We start from the raw sequence: 20,976 nt of genomic DNA, 5'->3' as shown, positions 1-20,976 counted from the left end.
AAATATGCCTGCCACACTTCACTTCCTGGATGTAGCACTGTGTCTTATTTTAATCATTAGTGCTTGGGTTGGGCATTAAGTCTAAAGCATGTGAAAATGTCATCAGCAAATATATGATTTGGTTTTTGGTGAATTTTTAGCAAGTAAAAATCCAAAGACTTTAGTATATAGCAAGTAATTTTTTGTACTTATTACACACATCAATGTTTTTAGATTACATTACTTTAAAGAATAATGTATAGTATTATTATTATATATTAATATTCCCCTGTTTTTACTGGCATCTAGTAGCATGTAATGCAACAGTACTACCAGAAGGTGGCAGCAATGAAATTATAAGTTGTCTGCCAGTCTCCTCCAAGCCTATTATAAATTCTAACTAAAACAGAAGAATACCGCCTTCACTAACAATTACTAGACACACATTAGATGCTCTGATACAAACAAAAAAAAGGAAAAAAAAACATCTATGGCCATTAAAAAGTTCTAAAGAATGAATGACAACAACCACTCCATAGTTTTCCAGGTATATAGAGCATATATATCCACAGTCATATGAGAGTGGGTGCCGAGGGGTAATCTTTGAATAGTCAAATAGCTTCCTATGACTACTTTAGAGTATTTTAGCTTGAAATGTTCATCTCTAACACCGATTTCCTTCTTTTACTTTTGGGACACGAGCTTACGATGGTTTGAATTTCATGATGCAGGAAAAACAATGCTGCAAATAACATTTTTGACACTGTGTTGTATACCAGAGGATTTATAAAAAAGTGTATTTGGAAAAAAAAATCAGCACATTACTATAAACACATTATGTATTATCCAAACATGCTCATTTTTTAAAATTTACTTCTTTTGTCCTTGTCTCTGACAAAAAAAAACAACAAAAATTTGATCTTCGAGTCCTGACCTGTTGTGTCACGCCGGACGGCGTGCGTGGAATTTCCTTGCGAACAACTGTCCTGCCTGCTCCCTCAGGCTGTGATTCAGTCTTCGCAACAGCTTGGCCTCTTCCTTTGCCACCGTCAGGCATCGGCTGAGTGTTCTGCCCAGGACGCATCCCCTGTGTTGTCCTGGCAACAGGCTTGATGTTGGCAGCGGGGGAGGTGGGGGTGGTGGCAGGGCGGGCGCTGTTCGTGTTTGTGTTGCCAGGTGCTACAGGGAGCTCACGTAGGTTGCTGTTGCGCTGCTGCATTTGCTTGGAGACAGGTGTGTTCTGAAGAAAAGGCCAAATTTTGTGTTTTCAAACCATTTAGCTCAGTTTTTATTTACTGATTAAAAATAGACGCGATACATATAACAACGATGGCAACATTTTATTCTTTCATTCTTAAACTGCGACCAGTTTAAGAATAAAATAAATGAGATAATATGTTAATCACTCACCATTCTCTGCCTGTTAGACATGTGGCGCTGTTGGGGGTTCAGAGGGCGGGGATTCATCTGTCTTGGGCTGCCATGCCCCTGCTGTTGATGGAAAGGATTCTGGCCATGGTGCATCATGGGGCGAGGCTCACCGAGATTTAGCTGCGGCTGCTGATGGTGGGGTAAGTCCTGCCTATGGTGTTGCTGCTGCTGGTGCATGGGCTGATGGGGTGACAGCGGATCATGATGTGGAAGCTGGGAAACAGGAGGGCCGTGCATTAAGCCCTGAAAAATCAGGAGGAAAGGAAGAAAAGCTTAATGAACACATCTTTTTCTGAAACAACAGGAACAGGACTAGTTTTTCTGAAAGTTGTTCCCAACATTGGAACGAGAAATCTCTACATAATTGAGCTCTAACTTGTGTCCTCATGCATCCAACTAAATAGTACTAAAATAATGCTTTAATCACTAGAGGGCGCTCTTGTCTATGTCTCCAGTCAAAATGCAGCAGTGCCAAACACAAGAGCCTCAACACTTTAGCAGCAATGAATATGATTACTAGTCAGACCAAATTATTGAATTTAGAAAGCACGTCTAACTGTGGTAGAAGAGGAGAAAAAGGGTTAAATAAACAAACATTCACTAAACAAACAGACACAAATACACACAGACATCTAGTGGTTATAGAAATCACTTACTCTTAGTCGTACCTGCATCCCAAACGGAACTTGTGTAGGAGGGAAAAGGTTCCCCTGTTGGCCAAAAGCTTGACGAGGGCCCATGAAAGGCCTGGGCTGGTTGGGGGGTCCACCTTGTTGATTTAAGTTCACCATTCCCGGGTGATTTTGGTGGGGAGGGATGTTGTGTCTTGGGGGTTCTCTCCCAAACAGTCCAAGCGGGCCCTGGCCCGGGTGGTTGAAGGCTGGTCCTGGTGGGCCGAAGCCCATGTGGCCCTGGCTGGGCAGCTGCTGCTGGTGGAGGTTGTTGCTGCTGTTCATCAGAGGGCCGGGGCCCTGGTGATCAAACATGTGCTGCCCTGGAAACCGTGTTGAATCTGTGCGCTCTGTTTCCACATGAGGAATAACAACAACATAAGGGAGATGTCAGCTTTCTTTCCTTGAGACTACACCGGTAACTAAGACTCTGGATGTATACTGTTATAGCATGAAAAACGGATACAGCCAGCTCTCTCAAGGTGAACGGAAAAACAAACATGTTGGTTATTAACTCTGCAAATGAAATATGTATAATGCCATTTCCAGGTTTCATTCTGACGTGTATATAAATATATACACACATGAATTCTACATGAGTTCTGCTAACCAGAAAGCTAGCAGCATACCCTGTAGGTATAGCGCCAGAGGTGATGATGAACAGGGTTAAATATGCTAAGAGAGCTTTGTTATCCTCATCAAGGCTGGACGTGAGACTCACCTCCCATAAAGAGGGGTTCTCTGTCCTGGGGGCCTTGAGGTGGCTGGTTCCTAAAAGGCTCCATGTGATGAGGGGGCCGCTGGGGCTGACCGAAATTACCAGGCATGTGCTGCTGAAAGTCTCCCGGTCCCTGGGAAAACACAAAACTCATGAATTATAGGCCATTCTGGGAACTCAATAATCACAAACAAATTAAACTAATGAAAAATGGGAATTTGTGAGGTATTGCATTGGGCAGAAAGCGCTTGTAATTGAGGTGCTAGGGTCATTAAAAAGATGCAGAATCTTGAGTTGTAAACATCAATATGCATGCCAATATTAAAGAAACCCTTCAGCATGAATTTGTGAGCAAACCTGCATTAATGCTACTCGGGGCTTCTAAAAGGCTTTTTTTCTAACAAGGAAAGGGTATTTCACGAGGGGATAAGTGCCCTCATCTTTGTTTCAACCACTTTGTATGTTAGACAGCTTTCCACTCATCGCATGCACACCACTCCCAATCTATCTTCCAAGGAAAACTAGATAACCATTTAATCCCTCCTTGGAATTCGAATCCCCCTCATAACTGTCTCCTTTATTCTTTTAAACATCCATCTCTGTTGAAAAATTAACCTGCTATTCAACACGTGCCACTTCCACAAATGGGCTGCTTGCCTCCTCCAAGCCTATTGTAAATTACTTAAGATGCTATCAAGGCTTAATCCATCTTTATTCCACTGCTGTGTGGAGGTATTTAGAGAGAAGAGGTGTTAGAAAGCTAGAAGGCCAGAGTCCCAAAAACTTGCTTAACATAAAGTTAATCAAAGAGGCTTACAAAGACTGAGGATCACAATGGTGGCACAATCATGCCATTCTGAAAGGTCAGGCAGGCAGGTTTGCACAATGAGGACTCCAGTGTCCATATAATACCTCTCGAATAACACGGCTCATCCTCTCACGTCTAATCCTTGATAAACAGTCGACTCAGTATGTAACTGATGCAAGGACAGTGCTTAGTTGTGATGGGATAACCGTGACAAATATAACAGAGATGGGCCAAATGTCAAACTATATAACAAAGAATGGAAACTTGAGTTTTTGTTTCTGGGTTTAACATAAGACTGATATCATTTACTACTTGTGCTATTTTCAAAGTAGTGAACACTGCTGTAAATTAATAATAGCTAAGGAGAAAAGATTCCTACAAAGTGTCTGCAGAGCAGGCGTCTCTTTCTCAGACACGACTCATCATCGGATAATTTTTTAAAACGCATTTGTTGTTTAGGTTTAAAACAACACAAGCTTTCTGACTTTAACAGTTAGCTTTGAGCAGATAGAAAGCGCATGCTTGGCTATTTCCTGGTTTTTCCATTAACATTAATCAATATTTAACTGAGAACGGGCACCAAATCAAAATAATTGTCAAAATAATCCTTAGTTGCAGCTCTTTTGTGGTGAAACTAAATGTGTGAAGAGTAAAAATATTCGTAATAATGACTTTAATTGGTGTTGAGATTAATATTTCAAAACCTGTCTCCACCAGCAAAAATTTAATGCAGTAATACTAGAGGCTATGACCCCCAATTCGCCTGGCCTATTAACAATTAAATTTGATGGGATGATAATGTATGATAATCATGAGTAATCAGGTGCCCGCCGATAAATGGGATGTTGCCGGCTGGTATGTCACCTGCATTTCAAATTGTGTCCTTGGCAACACCAGCCTAAATGCAATTGACAGCTGGGGAATCCAACACTATGCTGTTCATCAGTCCAGTTGTCTGGATACCTTTCCAACCCACCCTTGTACTGCCAAAATAGCTCTTTGCTACGGTGCCATCAATAACCAGCACAATCACAGACCTCAAGAAACCGGAATGCTGTGATACTGACACTAAAGGCCAGAAATTTGTGTAAATAAAAATACATTTTTGACAAAGACCGACTACTGTGCAGAGGTCTGGCATCTGGCAGCAGGGTTGTAAATTCACATGAGCGCAATTGGATGCAGCCATTTCCAATGGCTCATTTGCATAAATCCATATAAAAGGCGCTCTCCAGAAAGATGTCAGTCAGTACCAGCACCACCTGATGCCTGAGCATCATTAAGTAGAAGGATGGAGTAACTTAAGGCACCCTGGGTGACTTTCTAGCGAGTGATTTCCTTCAATACAGTAATTACTTTAAAGGCATTTCTGTCATGTCTTGGATGGGCTCTTTGTGAGTGAAATAAAGGACCTTTTCTTTCAGGAAATCACCGACTTAAGATCAGCCCGTCTGACGTGAAATTCTGCCTTTGCAATATGTGGTACACCCGAGCCCCATCAAACCACCACCCCGTTTCACTAATTTAGATACTGTTCGAAAAAGGTCTCTGTGCCTTTGGGATACAAACTTGTGGAAAGTGAATTTTAACTGGCAGTATATCCTGGTTTCACAATTCCATTATATGCCAAGCTGACTAGTCTGAGCCCCAGCCCATCCATAAAGAGCTACTAAGTAAGTCCCGCCACTGCAGCCCCAACCTCTAAAAGTCGACCGCCTAAAGCCCCTATCACGCATTTCCAGTTGTGCAGCCAGGCTCCTATCAGTGTTTACAGATTTTCTTTAACAGTATTTGGCCTGGGCAGACAGGCTAATTGAAGTAATGATATTGCCCTCACTAAAAGGGACGCTAACCGTGTGAAGGAGGAGAGAAAGTGAGGCGAAAGAGAGGTAGAGGAGCAGCTGCTACTCACAGGGAACCTCTGAGGACCCACAGCAGGTCTGGGCTGGCTCTGAGCAGGAGGCATCAAGGGCACTGCAATGAGAGGTAGAAAGAGAGCAAGAGGAGGAGGAGGAGGGGGAGGGGGAGAAAATGAAAATGAGAGGCAGTAGGCAGAGAGAGAGAGGGTGGTGATTGTAGAAAGGAAGGAGACCATTAGACATATCCATGCTAAAGGCTCTTAGTCAGGGGTACATGTTAAATTTTAGCTCAGTGTTGCTGCACAAATCTGCCCCCTCCCCAGTTAGGTACAGACCAGGGAGCTCAAGGAAATAGTAAATACTTGCTTGAATCAACAAATATAAAAGAAGAAATTTCTTATTGTTTGAAATGTTATTTTTTTTAATGGGATTTTCTTAATAAGCATTGGTGAAACCATATGCCAACATCCAGCACTGGTAAAGAAAATTAAAGTGGAACATATAAACTACACAACACAGATGTACAAAAATAAATAAATAAAATGCACTTGCACACATATGCACACACAATCCTAACCTCAGGCACCCCCAGATCTTCCAGCAAATGCCTTTCTCTTGGGAGCACAGCCCACACTGCACACGCTTTCCTAACACAATTTCAATCTCGGCCTGGACAGACAGGCCGGATAACCCATCTCAGTGAATGAATGCATACTTGAGTTATTGTAACACTGTTCATCTTCACTGCCCATACTAACAAATTTAAGACATCTCATCGGGTCATATATGGCATAATTTTGTGAATCTACTCTAAAAAGTGTTTAAATACATTTCCAGCCACCATAAAGAAACATGGCTTAATTTGGGTTTTAGCTTGGTTTTCGCAGCATATGAAAGCCAGGCCAAAGCCCAGATTTTCAACTTCTAGATTAACTTTTATCTTTGTCCTTAATCTGTGTTCATTTCCTGTTTTTTGTTTTGTTTTTAAATTAAAGATGTCTCCATTGCCAGTTACTGTGGTTTAATAAACAGGCAAATAGATAAACAGCCTCTTGTAACTTCACTGAGTTTATAAGAAACCATCAGTTACAATTACTACCACGGCCCAAAGATGAAGAACTGACCATCATCACTAATGGGATGGCAGACTGGCTCGGTCGCCGCCTCAGGCGTGTGTGGCTACACTGAGTGGGGGTTCCCTCCCCACCTCACAGCCGAGAGGTTTGCCGGACAAGGACCCGGGGCAAAACGCTGTGTTGCTTACTTGAAGTTTATGCATCGAAAACTGTTCAATAAACTAATTTTTTCCACTTACAGATTATTTGCAGACACTGAAGCTACAATAACAAACACTGGAAATACTAATGAAGTCACCGTTTGACTGACTTTGTGCGCAGGTGGGATTCTCAGTTTCCTGTCAATTTCTCGATTTTTTGTGTGTTATATCTTTGACTCCAAAAAGTTGCACACAACAAATACGACTCTCTAAAGCAATGTGGTTTCTTATGCATTAAAACCTGTAAATGTGTATATAATTATGAGATATTGGCTTGATCCCCTTGTTAATGGACAGAACTGTTGAATATATAAGTTCTCCAGCAATTTTAGTTTTAACACTAATCCAAAGAAAAACTGAATAAGAGGGATATATTAGGTTAAATAACAAAAGTCACCCAGAAAGCACTGGGTTGACGCTGGAGAAAGGTACCTTGAACGGGTGACGTTGCAGGCCCTCTGAAGTGGGGGTTAATGTGGATGTTCTTAGGTTGTGGAGCCTGTTGCTGGTGATGTGGAGGGAAGTTGGGTGGCGGGGAATTCATCAGTCGTGGTGGCGGCTCCATCTGAGGTCGCAGCGGCGGGGAGCGATGAGACATGTGCGGAGGGATGAGGGGCTGAAGGGGCTGCTGAGGAAGCGGACGCCCGTGATCTTGGAAGTGAGGCGGTCCGCTTGGACGTGAGGGGTGGTGCTGCGGGGAATGCAGCTGCTGCTGATGAGACTGATGAGGAGGAAGCATTCGCGAGGACTGCTGTTAATTGGAAAGAGAAAGGAAAGCAGAGAGGAGGGAAAACCAAAACAACCCGTCAAAACACCTTCCGATCTTTTGGATTCTGCTATGATGCGAGGACACACCAACAAGTCAATTCAACAGCAAGAGCAAAGACAGTATGGTAGAAATAGGATGTACGTCTGTTTTCTTTATGCTGGGTTCAGACTCTGTGATAACAGCCTGATTGTGGCCTCATACAGATGATGTAGGCTTCACTGTTAATCGAAACTGGAGCAACTGTCCTGACAACGTGCTATGTCAGAATATTTTGTGAGGTTGACCATTATGAGCAAAGTAAAACAGGAATGATGCTGCCAGTGTAGCTCAATAGATATCATGTGCAATCATGATTAATAAAGGAGAAACAGCAAGTACTCAGTCATGTCTCTCAGTTACAAAAAGGCAGGTTTTTAATGACTATGATCGCTAACTCTGCCACAGTGACCATCATTAGAGGTAGACAATTTTTGCACTGTGAACCCAGCGTTAGATTTCATCAACCTTCATTCAATAAAAATATAAAATCTTTGAAATATGCTACAAAAATTAAGAAAAACAAACAAAGCCAACACTTAAAAGTCATGCCACCTGCTACCACTGGAATATCCCTGCCATCGATGCATCAAAAAAATAATTATATAGTTAGGTGATGTTTCAAATGGGTCCTTGATAATTGGTCAATATGTTTACCGAGCAAACAAACAAACATGCCAGTGACCAAATTAGTCAAATAGTTAAGCCTGACAACTAGAGTGCCTTGTAAAAAGCACACACTCATTAACGGCAGCCAGCAGGATGTTTGTGGTGTTGGCATGTCATCCCTGTGCCATTAAATTTTCATTTCCAGTGTTTACGTTTGGTTTTGAATTTTAAAGCCTATTAACACTAATTAATACAACCTAAAATAATGCAGTGCTGGAGTTGGATTTCATCTAGCCTTGAAAAAGAATCACTTTAATCAGTCTCAAGCTGTGAACAACGGGGGAAACACCCAACTCATACTTTTATTTGTTACCTGAAGCCTTGATCTAAAAACGTAAAGAAACCCAACACACCTACACAGTTTGTTTTATTTAAAAAAAAAAAAAAAAAAAAAAAGAATAACATTTTTATTTGATAAAATTAATTTACATTGTAACTATTTATATCATATACCAGTGTATAAAAAGGCCCAGGATGTGCTGAAAAAGTATTAGTTACTTGCACATACACATGCACATTATGGTACATGCTCAATGTGACTTTTTCACCAATAATAAATGTATATCAAAAGATTAAATGGTTGGAGCTCAGTCCTGTGTGAAGAGCAAACAATTTTTTATAATGCTGTCTAAATGAACAACTGCTAAATCATTTTCTATAATCCATATATCACTGACTACAGGAGAGCAGAGAGTGCTTTGACTTTCTTTCCATGTGTAATCAACCATTGCTGTGGTGCTTTTAGATAGGAAGGAGAGCAGCAGCAAAATAAATACATGTCAAGTACTTAGACACGCTGCCTTGTAACTGTGACGAATACAAGGAGGTAAAAAGTTGAGCCATTTCAAATCATCTTATTCAGTGAAGCCCTCATGCTCCCTTACAGTGAAGTGACACAGTACTGAGTGATGCAATGCTCTGTGCAGCCAAATAGGAGAACGCTTTAAAAACATTCAGGTGGATGACTTGACAGTGCTTTACCTGCATGCCCATGTTTCCCATCGGGGGGAATCTCTGGTCGTTCATTCTTCCTCGGTTTCCTCCTCTATAATCTCCCATTTCAAACCCTGGGAAGCCTCCTCTTCCTCTGCCTCCTCGTCCCCCACCTCGGCCTCTGCCTCCGTGACGATTTTGTTTCTTCTGCCGTTCTTGCTCCTCGAATTCCATCAAATCTCGCTTGGCCTTCTCTGACAGTTCTGTTTATACGTGGAACAGGAAAAGGAGGCACTCATACATTAAACTTAAATCAACGGAAGTTTAAGTAATGTAAACGAAGCCTATAAGAGTTTAGAGAGATTCAATGTTTCAGCATCTTTAAGCATTCAGGCTGTCAGTGGATACAGAATAAATTATTCCCAGCAGGAATAATTTGTACCTAGTGTTTCAGGGATGTTCCGCCTTTTGGAGCCTGCATCTGCCAGGCGCACAACAACGCCCTCCTTTCTTTCAGATTTGAACCTTATGCGGCCAGACTCTTCATCTTCCTCGTCTTCTTCATCCGATTCCTCCTTTGTTTCTTCTTCTTCTTCTCGCACAGCCTCATTTTCACCCTGAAGGACATGCTCCGATGTTAGAAACAGAAGACGTCTCCTATCCTAACATTTGCTTCACCATTTTTACTCTGTGGCTTGCTGTGTTTAATTTCATCATTGGCTTTATTGCATGAAAGGACATCCTAAAATTCATGCTGGTGTTTATTGAATATACACCAACAGTTGGGGGCCAGTAGCCAGAAGGTTAAAGCATATACTCCCATTGCTACCAATCAAGCTCTATGCATTCCTAGCTAACAAAGCCAGCCCTCAAGCTTGATTGTACCATGTGAAGTTGTAGCACCACTTGTTCATCCCGTTTCAACACTGAAATAAAAACAATGAATCTAAAGAAGCTGGCTTCAGAATACCTCCTCCATGTCATAGACTCTATTCCCTTCAGCAGTGTCTTCATTCTGCTGATTTCCCTCCACCTCCTCTGTGTCCTCCCCTGCGCCCTCCTCCTGCTGGGCTCCATCTTCATCAAGAGGCTCATCACCATAGGGGGTTTCGTATTCTTCATCCTTTAAAGATGAAACGGTTAATATGCATCAATAAATTGACAACAGATTTCTGATTAGGACCGGCAATGAGCAAATAATTTTTTATTTTTCCTGTTTCTGTTGAAAATAAAAAAACATTCTGTTTAATAAAAATGCTGTTATAGATTATCTTTTTTCCCATCACTAAGAGCTGAAATGAACGCAAGAGGTGACATGATGACATACTTTGCAGTGCAGATTGATAAAATTTCAACTTTTCTCATTAAAAAAGGACAAAAAAAATAAATAAAATAAAAATGCTATGGTGAGGTTTTTGGGGAGGCACCAGACAACCCCACCCCTTCCAAACCCAAATTATCATAACAGTAGGAGCAAGGCTTCATTACTATTCCTGACAGCATTTGAAATTCAATGAGATGTAAATGTTTGACATGATATACAGAAATGCAGGCGCAGATAAAAACACTCCTCCCCGCTTCAATGATGGTGAAAATATCATTGACTGACTCCTCACAAATCACTCCGTTACTGTCCACGCTGATTTCACTTCAACCCATGATGCAAACACTGAGCTGTGATCCAAATACACAACTCAGTCAAAAAAAAAAAAAAAATCAACACACAAAAGGTGCAACATAGCTGGAATATGAGCTGCCAGCGATTCCAGCATCCGAACTGCACAATACCCTCTAACAAATACCAATGGCTGAATAAGGTCAGATTGTATGTCTTGCAGTGATGTTAGGTGATGTTAGGTGTTGTGCTCCATTAACCTGCCAGCAGCAGCTCCACGTAAAAAGGCAGAAATGGGGGGGGGGGGGGATATTCCAACCAAACCAGGCGGATGGACAGTAAGCCCCAAGGGAGGCACAAGAACAGCTTAATCCTTTAAACTGTTCCACAAAATGCTCAATGAATACCACAGTGAGCAAAATGTCAAGGCCATGCAGTCTAGTGACCTTGTAAACAGGCATTGCAGATAGCTGAAATACACCTCCACACCTGCAGACATCTCCAAAATATCCAATCCAAAATAGGCAGCCACTTGTGCTAAGAAGGTCAACATCTTATCGTTGTTTGGAGAAAGACGGTAGGCTAATATATCTCTGTCAGGTGACACACACAATCACACCATGGTAAATGGAGCATAACAGACATTTGCACATGGATCTGGTCTTATCTTTGATCCTCTTAGCCCAGGCTAAGAGGAAAGGAAAACGAATAAAAGGGAAACTCACATCAATCATTAGAAAACTGTATTGAGTGTCCTCGGGAAGGTCAATAATCTTTTCACCTGCATGAGACTTTATCAGATCCAGTCTAAAGGCAGAGATAAAAGCCCCCCACATTAACCTCTGCCGATTGGCAGCACATCTCCCTGACACAAAGCAGCTTCTTACTCCCCCAAAGATACAAGGCCCAAGGTCACAATGGCACAGGGATTTGGAGGCGACAGCAGAGCATTACCTCACGCCAAACAAGCTGTCAACAAAACTTTGTCAGCAAGATGGAGAAATTAACTGGCAGGAAGTGATAATGAATCTAATCCTCCCCTGCCAAAAAACACCGACCAACATCTCCTTCTCCTGAATAGATTTTCAATCCTGACTGACCCTGTACTGAGACAAGAAAATTGACATTATCTCTTGGACACAATAGAGCTGGGCAGAAAAGGGGGAGAGAAATGTGTGTGTGTTTAGGCATAGATTTGAACAACTGAGGAAATGTGAGAACTCACTTGAAATTCACCATCAATAGGCTCATTGATTTGGATGTTTAGCACACCATCCTGATAGTCGTCGTCAGCCTCTGCTGGCTCTCCAGCGTAGCCCATTTGGTCTTCGGAAATCTCTGCGCCATCTTCTTGGCCATATTCCTCTGTATATGCCTCATCCTCTTGCTGGTACTCTTCCGCCTCCTCCACATCCCCTTCTTCGCAGCCCTCTGCACCGAGGTTCACAACGTCATCGGTATAGTCTGCTTCCTGTGAGTTGTCCTGCTGGTCATAGGATGTGCCCAGGGTATATGTGGTATTGAGGCTGATATCCTGACCACTGAGAGGAAGTGAAAACATTTTTAACATCCCATAAAACAGAAATGAGGGATGATGGAAGTCTAAGCAAAGATGAGGACACAGATATAAGTGGATTACCTTTGATCTACGTCTTCATCATCACTTCTGAGAAGATCATCATTCAGCTCTTCATCTGACATTTCTGATGGATTCTGAAACATACAAACAAACAAACAAACAAACAAACAAACAGGGCCATTATGGTGTTAAACATACTGTTCTTTAGATGTGTGCGTGTGTTGGTGTGTCTGTTTAAGGTGTGGGGGCAGGGGACCACCTCCAACCCCAAAGGATGCTCTATTCCCATGTGGTGAAGGCAATCTGGACAGGTCAACAGAGTGCTTTTTTGTCCACTGTACTTCCTCCTGGTTCACATCAACAATTCCCCCTGTGGAGGAGCCACCTGCTACAAATCCACTGATCGCATCACTTTCTAAATGTTCCACAAACACCATCAACTAATGTTTAGGATGTTGTTTTCCGGTTTTTAAGCAGAGAAACCATACCAACAGCTTGGCACAAAGCGCACACACAGCAAAAAAAATGTGACTTTTAAAAGCTTTTAGCTTATTCTTACCTTTTTACCTGACAGCCAGTCCTCTTCCAACAAATCCTCTTCCAAATCACTTTTGTAGCAAAAAGACAAACAATGACAGGTGAGTAGAGTTAGACATCAGCATGTTACTTAATACTGCCTTACATAATACTGTCAACTCTCTATTCAACTAGCAAGTTAAACCTGTTTAGGTAAACTCTTCTTAAAAAAAAAAAAATAAATATATATATATATATATATATATATATATATATATATATATATATATATATAAAAAATTCTCAACTTTTAACAATAATAATATTATTGCAATAAAAGATAAGTAATTTCAGCAGCATCTTGACCAATACAAGGGATGTAAAAGTTCTAAAACACAGGCCAAAATCCATTACACACATTTCAATGATAACAGCAGGTTGTGCCATTTAATATAATAAAGAGATGGATGCAATAGTTTACCTCTCAAGATCATGATCTTCACCTCTCCTTCTGCGTGATCGCTCAGCACCGGGTTTGTCATATTCATCAAAGTCAAAATCTGCAAAAAGGACAGTTGTGCTTCAACATTAGCTCTAACAAGAGCAACGTAAAATACTAACAGAAGGCTCCCACATGGATTTAGAGGTGGGTGGTAGGCGGCAAGCAGGATAGTGGCTCGAGCCACTTTTTTATCATTTATGCAGATCTGTTAAGACCAAATCACATGCGGCGTTAGTAAGATTTAACAATGAACAATCACTTCGTTACACATAAAGCAGGATAAAAATCACTCCATGAAAATAAATATGTCTGCATTTTCAACATGATTTGGGAAATCTGGCAACGGCTTAAAATAACTACAAAATATATAAAAATTAGTTTTAAGGTGAGACATAGCCCACATTTTCTTCATATGCCATAGGCCTATTATTCTCACTATGATGCTTGTTTTAGTGGGACCGTGTATCCATTAAAAAATGGAGGAGGCTCCTTGCCTGTACAATTAAACTTTTACATTTACTTTGCAAATGTTGGTCAAAAACACTGAAGACTAGTGTCTCTTTTCTACCGGCCATGATGCAACACTTGAGCTGAACGTCAAGCCACACATGAATTTATGTCTTGGCAGGACTAACGCAGATGGGCATGTTTCTCCACCATCACGTTAAAGCTGAGTTGTAGTAAATCAAAATATATTAAAATATTTAAATTTTGGGTTGGAAACTAGCGCTTTTACGAATATATATTTTATGTATCTTAAAGCTAAGAAATTCCTTTAATATGTAAAGCATTAGACTAACATTATGGAATCGGGCTGCACAATTAATTGAATTTTAATCTCGATCACCATTTTGGCTTCCCACAATTAATTGAAATTGATCAAGCGACACTGAAAACGCGTGCTTCCCCAATGGAACACAAAGCAGAGGCAAATCAAGCGCTTCCTAAATCAGCACCTGACCACGTGCCTGCATGTGCCAATCACAGCTGTTCCCTGTGCAACAAAGCTTCAATTTTCCTGGACTAGTCTGGACAAGTAACATAATGTTAAAAGACAGAAATACAACAAACGTCAAATGTCTAATACAGCAGGTGGTGAAGAGAACATCATTTGTTCTTTGGAAATACTTTGTATTTAAGGCAAATTTTGTCAACCAACCAGCAACACAATGAACTTATTCAACTCCCTGAAAACACACCACAAACTGCTCTGCAATAAAGGCTGAGGGAAAAAGCAATGGGTGCTCAGACATCCATGAAAGTGAGCCTGTGCAGTGCATCAGTTTCCATCCAGCTCACAAAAATACACTGAAAAACCAATGCAATCACATTTAGCCAAAATAAGCACCCAATAAACACTTTGCATAATGAAAGCTTCAGAAAAATGATACATTTACTGGACTAAAGATGGGCTACCTCTCAGCGCAATCATTTTTCCAAAGTAGCAAAACCTGCACTATATGCAAACAATCAAAGGGTAAATAAAGAGGAATCTCTTTTCAAGTACTTTGCTACAAGTTTTAGTCATATCCATCGCCCAGGTTTGATTAATGGAATGAAATACTTTATATTTTCCTTCTAGGAGATGCACTTGAGTCAAGTGAATAAACACCTTGTCTGAAAAGTAGAGCAGGGCGATATGGCCAAAAATATTTATCACGATATATATTTGAAAATTTGCGATAACGATATAACCGACGATATAATTGATGCGAGACAAAATACAACTCCACAACATTACTAGCGCAAAAAGACAACCTTCCATTTATTTTCACTTAAACAAGAAGCTGGTTTTTATGTACATTAAAGCTTTATAAAAATGTAACAGTGCAAATGCAAATTCCTTGCTGAAAGTTTAACCAAAAGGCATTTCCAGTAGAAATGGGCTGACATATCCTGAGCATAACCATGTATAATATCCACTGAAGTTAAAAAGAGGTGCTTTGCAACATTAAACTGCAGTGTGCAGTACGCATTTTTCGGACCATAAGGTGCACGGGATTATAAGGCACATTAAGCGAAACAAAGCAGTCAGATAAATCAAACTTTATTAAACTCATTCTTCTTGCTTCCTCCACTTCTGTACCATTGATTCATTAATGTTGAATTCTCTGGTAGCTGCTCTATTCCCATGTTGTTGCAGTATATTAATGACTAACCTCGTATTGTGGATGGATTATCTCAGTTGTTCTCCTGACTGAAGTTTGGTCCGTTTACAGCATCCTGCCATGCGATTGCATTTGTCTCTAACCATGAAGAACCTTCACGTTAACTTTTATAAGTGGAAAAGTGTTAGTGTTCGTCCTCCAGCTTCACTGTTTATGTTATGCTAACATAGCTGTGTCGCTAGCGATCACGTAGCACATCATTATATACCAGCTAGCCAAACTTCAGTAACCCTACAAACGTCACTGCTGTTTAGTTTCCTGTCTTCATTTATGTTGGAAGTGATAGCAGAGCTGTACATTTGAATTTTTTCAGAAATCTCTCAGTCAGAACATGCAATATCATGCTTAGGTAACTAGCGAAACTAGCGAGCTAACTTCCGCTAGCTTCCTGCTAACTTCTAACTCCGTTAAATGTAATAACTTTTGTTTTCATGGATGCCTGGAAGTTGAACTTTATAGTTACACCTGGTAAAGCAGCAATGCTGATCGTTTTATTAAAGATGAAAGAATTTAGACAGTTTTTAACTCTAAGTGATGCTGCAGTGTTGTTTGACCTGAAGCATACGGAGTTTAGGACCCAGATTTCTCCCAGATTTAAGAGCATCTTAGAACGGCCGCTTGCATGTTCTGCAAAAAAATGTGCTTTGTTGTGTATCTGAAGGACAAACACCAAACCAGTTCCACATCACGGAAGTTGCACCATTTTTACAAACCAATTCTGGTTCATCTGTTTCACTCAACAATCGGCCATGTGCGTATGAAAACAAAGGCACTGCGCATGCGCGTTTTACTCCCATTCTATCGCGATATTTCATTTTCCTATCGTTGCCTAACATTATACCGGTATTACCGTGAACGGTATAATATGGCCCAGCCCTACTGAAAAGCTTCTTTAGTTACCTGAAATGTAGCACAGTGTATTTTTCCTCAATAAAAGCAATCAATAATCAAATGATTGTCCATCTTTTTATTATTATTTTTTTATTATTTTGGCCATAATTTTGCAGCCCTGCAACAGACCATGTGCTTTTCACAATCTGAAATGCCCCTAAACTGCAAACACCCTGCTGCACATGCTCCTTACCCCAACAAACTGCCGTTATTGTTGCAATGACATGTGTATCAAGAGCCTATTACGCAAACTGATCAAACTCTTTGAAACCTTTCAGAGAAAGAACACAGATCGTCTATCATGGACGATCTTAATTTGTCACAGTAGCCAATTCAGGCAAACCAACTTTATTTATATAGGAATAGGTTAAAAAATACACATAATACAAAGGAGTGCAGTGTACAATGATGTGTACTCAATAAGCGATGGGCCTCGTGTCAATAAAAAGGCACATCTGATAAGTTTAAAGGCAGTGATCAATAACCCGATTTTAGGTTTTGTTTGAAAATGGCTAGCACTGACGCAGATTTGGCCTCCATTAAATCAATAAATGTTCCGTTCAAACGTTATAGACCCTGATGCAACTGGGGTAAAACTCACTGCAGCAACATGATCAATGAATGTCAAAGCAGCTGAGATATTAACCACTCTGATCAGAACTTTCAGAATTAAATCAGAGAGATAAAAGAACACAGATCAAATTATGTGGGCTCACCTAAATCTGAAGAACTCAATTTTAGCAGGTTTTCCAAACAGCCTTGAATAGAATCTGTCAGGCTCATTCTATTCAAGATAGCATCCCTACACTTAGAACACAGCAAATGCGCAAAATGCAACCTCTGATTCTCTGAAAGCCAGACATCATATGAGCAAAAAAAGGGACGGATGCTCAAAATACTGACAAATTGAAATTGTTTAAATTAGGGATGCACTGACTGATCAGCCAGGGATTGGAATCAGTGCATTTTCAGCATTGTAAGCCCTCTATATCCAATTACCAGCCAGTGTGTTTCATACAGGCCACATACTAAAATTCCTATTAACATGCAAGCGCTTCAGTGTGAGTGAAAACAAAAAGTTAATCAAAGTAAGGCATGAAACTAGCACGAAAACATTTGTAACAACAAACTTAATAAGACACTTAAAACACCCTCACATAAACATTTTAAAGAAGCTACCAAACGCAACTAAAGCTAAAGCTATCCAAAACCATCCAGCTATCCATCAATCTAAAGACATCAGAGCCAGTCACAAAGCAGAAGCCTTGGTATGAGAGAAAAATGTCAGCGTCCTGTTAGCAAAAGTTGATTTTTCTTTGTGCACGCTATCAATTATACCCCTTAGAAAGAAAATCAGGATTGGCAAAAGCTGATAATGAAAGGTCACACAAAATAAATAAATAAAAATCAGACTCAACCAAGAAAATTGCGATCTCTACTTTGATTCTAAGACGGGTGGATATAACAATGTGCTCTGCTCTGCTGACTTCGACAAAGCTGGAAGAGGCTCAGGTAATTTAATTGTGATTTAAATATCAAGCTTAGCTCATGGGCGTCCTTCTACATCCATGAACCTTTCTCGCCTCTACCCATCTCGAGCAGACCATCCTTCATGACCCTCCCCAAAACTAAGGCTGGTGCTCCCTGACAGACAGTCGAGCATGAAACTTTTATCTGGTAAATTACACGATGTAATTCAGAATAATTTTCTGTTTTATCAGTAAAGTGTTAAAAGCTACACAGCATGGCGGGAGTCACTGCTGACGGTGGGAAGTCGGGTGTATCTGTAGTGAGAACGCTTTGCACCTTCAGAGTATTCAAACAGAATGAAGCAACACATCACGTCTTTCCCTCCAAAAATAATTCCAATAATTAATAAAGATAAAGCGAATGGAAGCATGTCGGCCAACAGCAGCACAGCCAACCATTAAAAACAAGTTTAACAATGAACTCCCACTGGTAGACATTTTCATCATTCACAGAGCCTACTACCTTGTCTACAGTCTATGGCAACGTCAACGAGAGAGCCACTTGTGCTATTAAGTACCAAACAACTGTTGCAGGAAGCATGTGTCACACATAAACACACACAAGGCATGACATGCAGGTTTCCACCGGCAGTGTGCTCAGAGGTTAATAACTGTGTGTCAGTGATGCAACAAGAACTATATTCAAGACCCTGAAAATAATGTAGCAAAATTTAATTAACCTATTATCAATTTTAATTTTTACATTTGCACATTTTCTGTTCTGGCAAAAGTTATTCTACTCAAAGGGCAAATTAGCAGCTTTAAAATGGGCTCTTGAATCTGGGTTGCCTAATAATTCAGTCTCTGCTCATCTAATTATTCTGTATCTGTGCTTTCAGCTCGAAAATCTACTCTGACAGTAGAGCCTGATAAAGCTGCCATTTTTAAATAACATCCTAGAAAAGCAGCCATGCACTGAGCATGGGATTTCAACAGAAAAACTGTTGTACAGTTGACCGCCATCAGTGTCAACAATAATTATGTATGAGTCAGTTGTTTAATGGACTGCTAAAGGCACGAATCACAAACTCTTACATTTGGCATTGAAGTTAGGCTAAAAAAGTTGCTGCATTCATGCAGTGCAGGAGAATAACTGGTTAATTTAACATATGAACTTGACAAAAAGAAAGGCCATAGCATTCCAGTATGCTCATGCTGTCAGAAACGGTAATCAAAATAAAATATCTAAGTGTGATTGCTTGCTAAATTACATACAGGCAAAAATACAGCCAGAGCTGGCCCATAAAGACAAATAAAATAACCCATAAGAAGAAGTAGATGGAAAAAACCAAACAAACAAGTAAAAAACAAAACATAAAATCTGTTTTTGGTAAGAAATCTCATGTCTAATGCCTGTAGTGGCTCTTTACTGCTGTTTAACAAAGTCCCAATGCAGTGTGTTTCATCATGACTTGTTCAGTGGTGCATATCAGACAGCTAGCAAGATGTGGTCTTATTTAAACGCTATAATATTTCATTTAAATTGTATTTATACAGGGCCAAGTGACAACAACAGTCGAATCAAAGCAAGTTATATTGTATGGTAAAGGCCCTACAATAACAGAGAGAAACCCCAACAAACAAACAACCACCCTTTAAGCAAGCACTTGGCAACAGTGGGGAAAAAGAAAGCAGGAAGAAACCTCTGCAGGAGTAGGCTCAGGAAGGGGAAGCCATCTATTCCGACTGGTTGCAATATTTTTATTTTAGGTTGCCGCCAAGTCGCAATTCAGTCATCCAGTGTGAGGTCCTTCATCCAAGTCAGTATGGCCTCCTAAATGTAGTCTGCCAATGTAGTAGCACAACTGATGTGTAGAAAATAGGATTGCAGCTGTTTGATGCATTATCATCCTCTTATTTATACTGAATAAAGTGACATTTTTAACTGCCCCCTCCAGCAATCTCTTAGAGATCCAATCTCTGTATGGGTTTTATTTGAGGTAAAAGCCATTGGTCAGTCCGGCCTTGGGGTCCCAACCAATTCCAAAATCCAAATGATCCCAATTTTGTTCAAGTGTTTAGAGTCTGGTGCCTGTATTTTACCGCTTGTAATCAAATGTATTAACTCTTACTGTAATTGTGATCGTAAGATGGCCTCTACAAAGCAATGCTATCTAAACACAATGTAGGAATCACTATGGGGACATACGGACCGCGTTAACTGCGTCATAGTGCCCTTATAGAAATGTGCAGTTGTGAGTATAGCTACGATACTGGCGAAAAAGCCATAGAATAACAGCCTGCACTGCAGGTAGTTAGGTGCATAATCAGTGTTAATCATCCATAAAAGAGTATGTTGTGGGGGGTGGCGACTACCTTGAGCTATCAAAATTAGCTATCGATAAAAGCGCTACTGCGATCAAAAAGGGGAAAATACCTGATTAGAGAACCATTATATCTGCTTTAAAATTCAAGAGAAAGCAAATAGGACCCATGGCTTATTTTATATTATGCTTAGCTATTCAGGAATCAAGTGGGTTTTTTTTAATCCCACCAGATACCAGACTAGCAGCGAGCGTATTTGCAAATAATGTTAGCAAACAGGCCAAAAAGGAAATTCAACGCTAATCAGCGCTTGACTTTGTCCTCAATGTATTAACAATAGCTTTGGGAATTATGCACAGCTGGAGCGTATTACAAATTTAAACTTGTTGAGTTAACGTTGTGTCCGGTATTTTCGTCTGCTTATATTCGTTTTCGTTTTACAAAGCTGGTTTAGCTAATGGCTAGCGTGCGGCCTTCTCTCATTGAAGCCGTCTGTTGACAGTACGAACGAGCTAAGTTAGCTTGACTTAGCTCTGAGGCTAACTTAACACTATCGACAAAATCAACTGATATTACTCACCCTGGTCGTTGGATGACATGATGCAAGGCCCGTCCCGCTTAAAGTGTGATTACTGTACTGCAGAGTGCATTTAATCTTCAGTACTTCACCATTTTCATGGTTTAAAATATGAGACTGGCAAGAGCTTCTATGCGGCAATGACTTCAGATCACGACCAGGATACAAGCATGCTAGAGATGGGT

At 40.5% G+C, this 20,976-nt stretch overlaps 1 protein-coding gene across 4 annotated transcripts in view; it reads right to left on the bottom strand.

The window, feature by feature from the left end:
• The window catches only part of rbm33a (RNA binding motif protein 33a), a 29,278-nt gene extending 8,302 nt beyond the window's left edge, over window positions 1-20,976 (bottom strand). For 2 of the 4 annotated variants that reach the window (XM_085418882.1, XM_085418884.1), the window contains exons 1-14: window positions 20,795-20,975; window positions 13,341-13,419; window positions 12,903-12,951; window positions 12,404-12,477; window positions 11,990-12,305; window positions 10,120-10,272; window positions 9,592-9,766; window positions 9,198-9,412; window positions 7,175-7,493; window positions 5,520-5,581; window positions 2,803-2,932; window positions 2,067-2,431; window positions 1,390-1,653; window positions 914-1,219 (exon numbers count right to left, since the gene is read on the bottom strand). In XM_085418882.1, the coding sequence (XP_085275008.1) occupies window positions 914-1,219; window positions 1,390-1,653; window positions 2,067-2,431; window positions 2,803-2,932; window positions 5,520-5,581; window positions 7,175-7,493; window positions 9,198-9,412; window positions 9,592-9,766; window positions 10,120-10,272; window positions 11,990-12,305; window positions 12,404-12,477; window positions 12,903-12,951; window positions 13,341-13,419; window positions 20,795-20,813 (2,526 nt within the window). In that variant the 5' untranslated portion in view covers window positions 20,814-20,975. Of the gene's footprint in view, window positions 1-913; window positions 1,220-1,389; window positions 1,654-2,066; window positions 2,432-2,802; window positions 2,933-5,519; window positions 5,582-7,174; window positions 7,494-9,197; window positions 9,413-9,591; window positions 9,767-10,119; window positions 10,273-11,989; window positions 12,306-12,403; window positions 12,478-12,902; window positions 12,952-13,340; window positions 13,420-20,794 lie in introns of all 4 variants that reach the window. The other 2 variants (XM_085418885.1, XM_085418883.1) reach the window with 2 other exon arrangements.

This window comes from Rhamphochromis longiceps, linkage group LG9 (genome assembly GCF_057381845.1).
Source record: "Rhamphochromis longiceps isolate RC_006_pf linkage group LG9, R_longiceps_female_GT1.1, whole genome shotgun sequence".
Classification (NCBI taxonomy): domain Eukaryota; kingdom Metazoa; phylum Chordata; class Actinopteri; order Cichliformes; family Cichlidae; genus Rhamphochromis; species Rhamphochromis longiceps.
The sequence above is the reverse complement of the archived record's forward strand: the minus strand, read 5'-3'. Positions and strand labels throughout refer to the sequence as shown.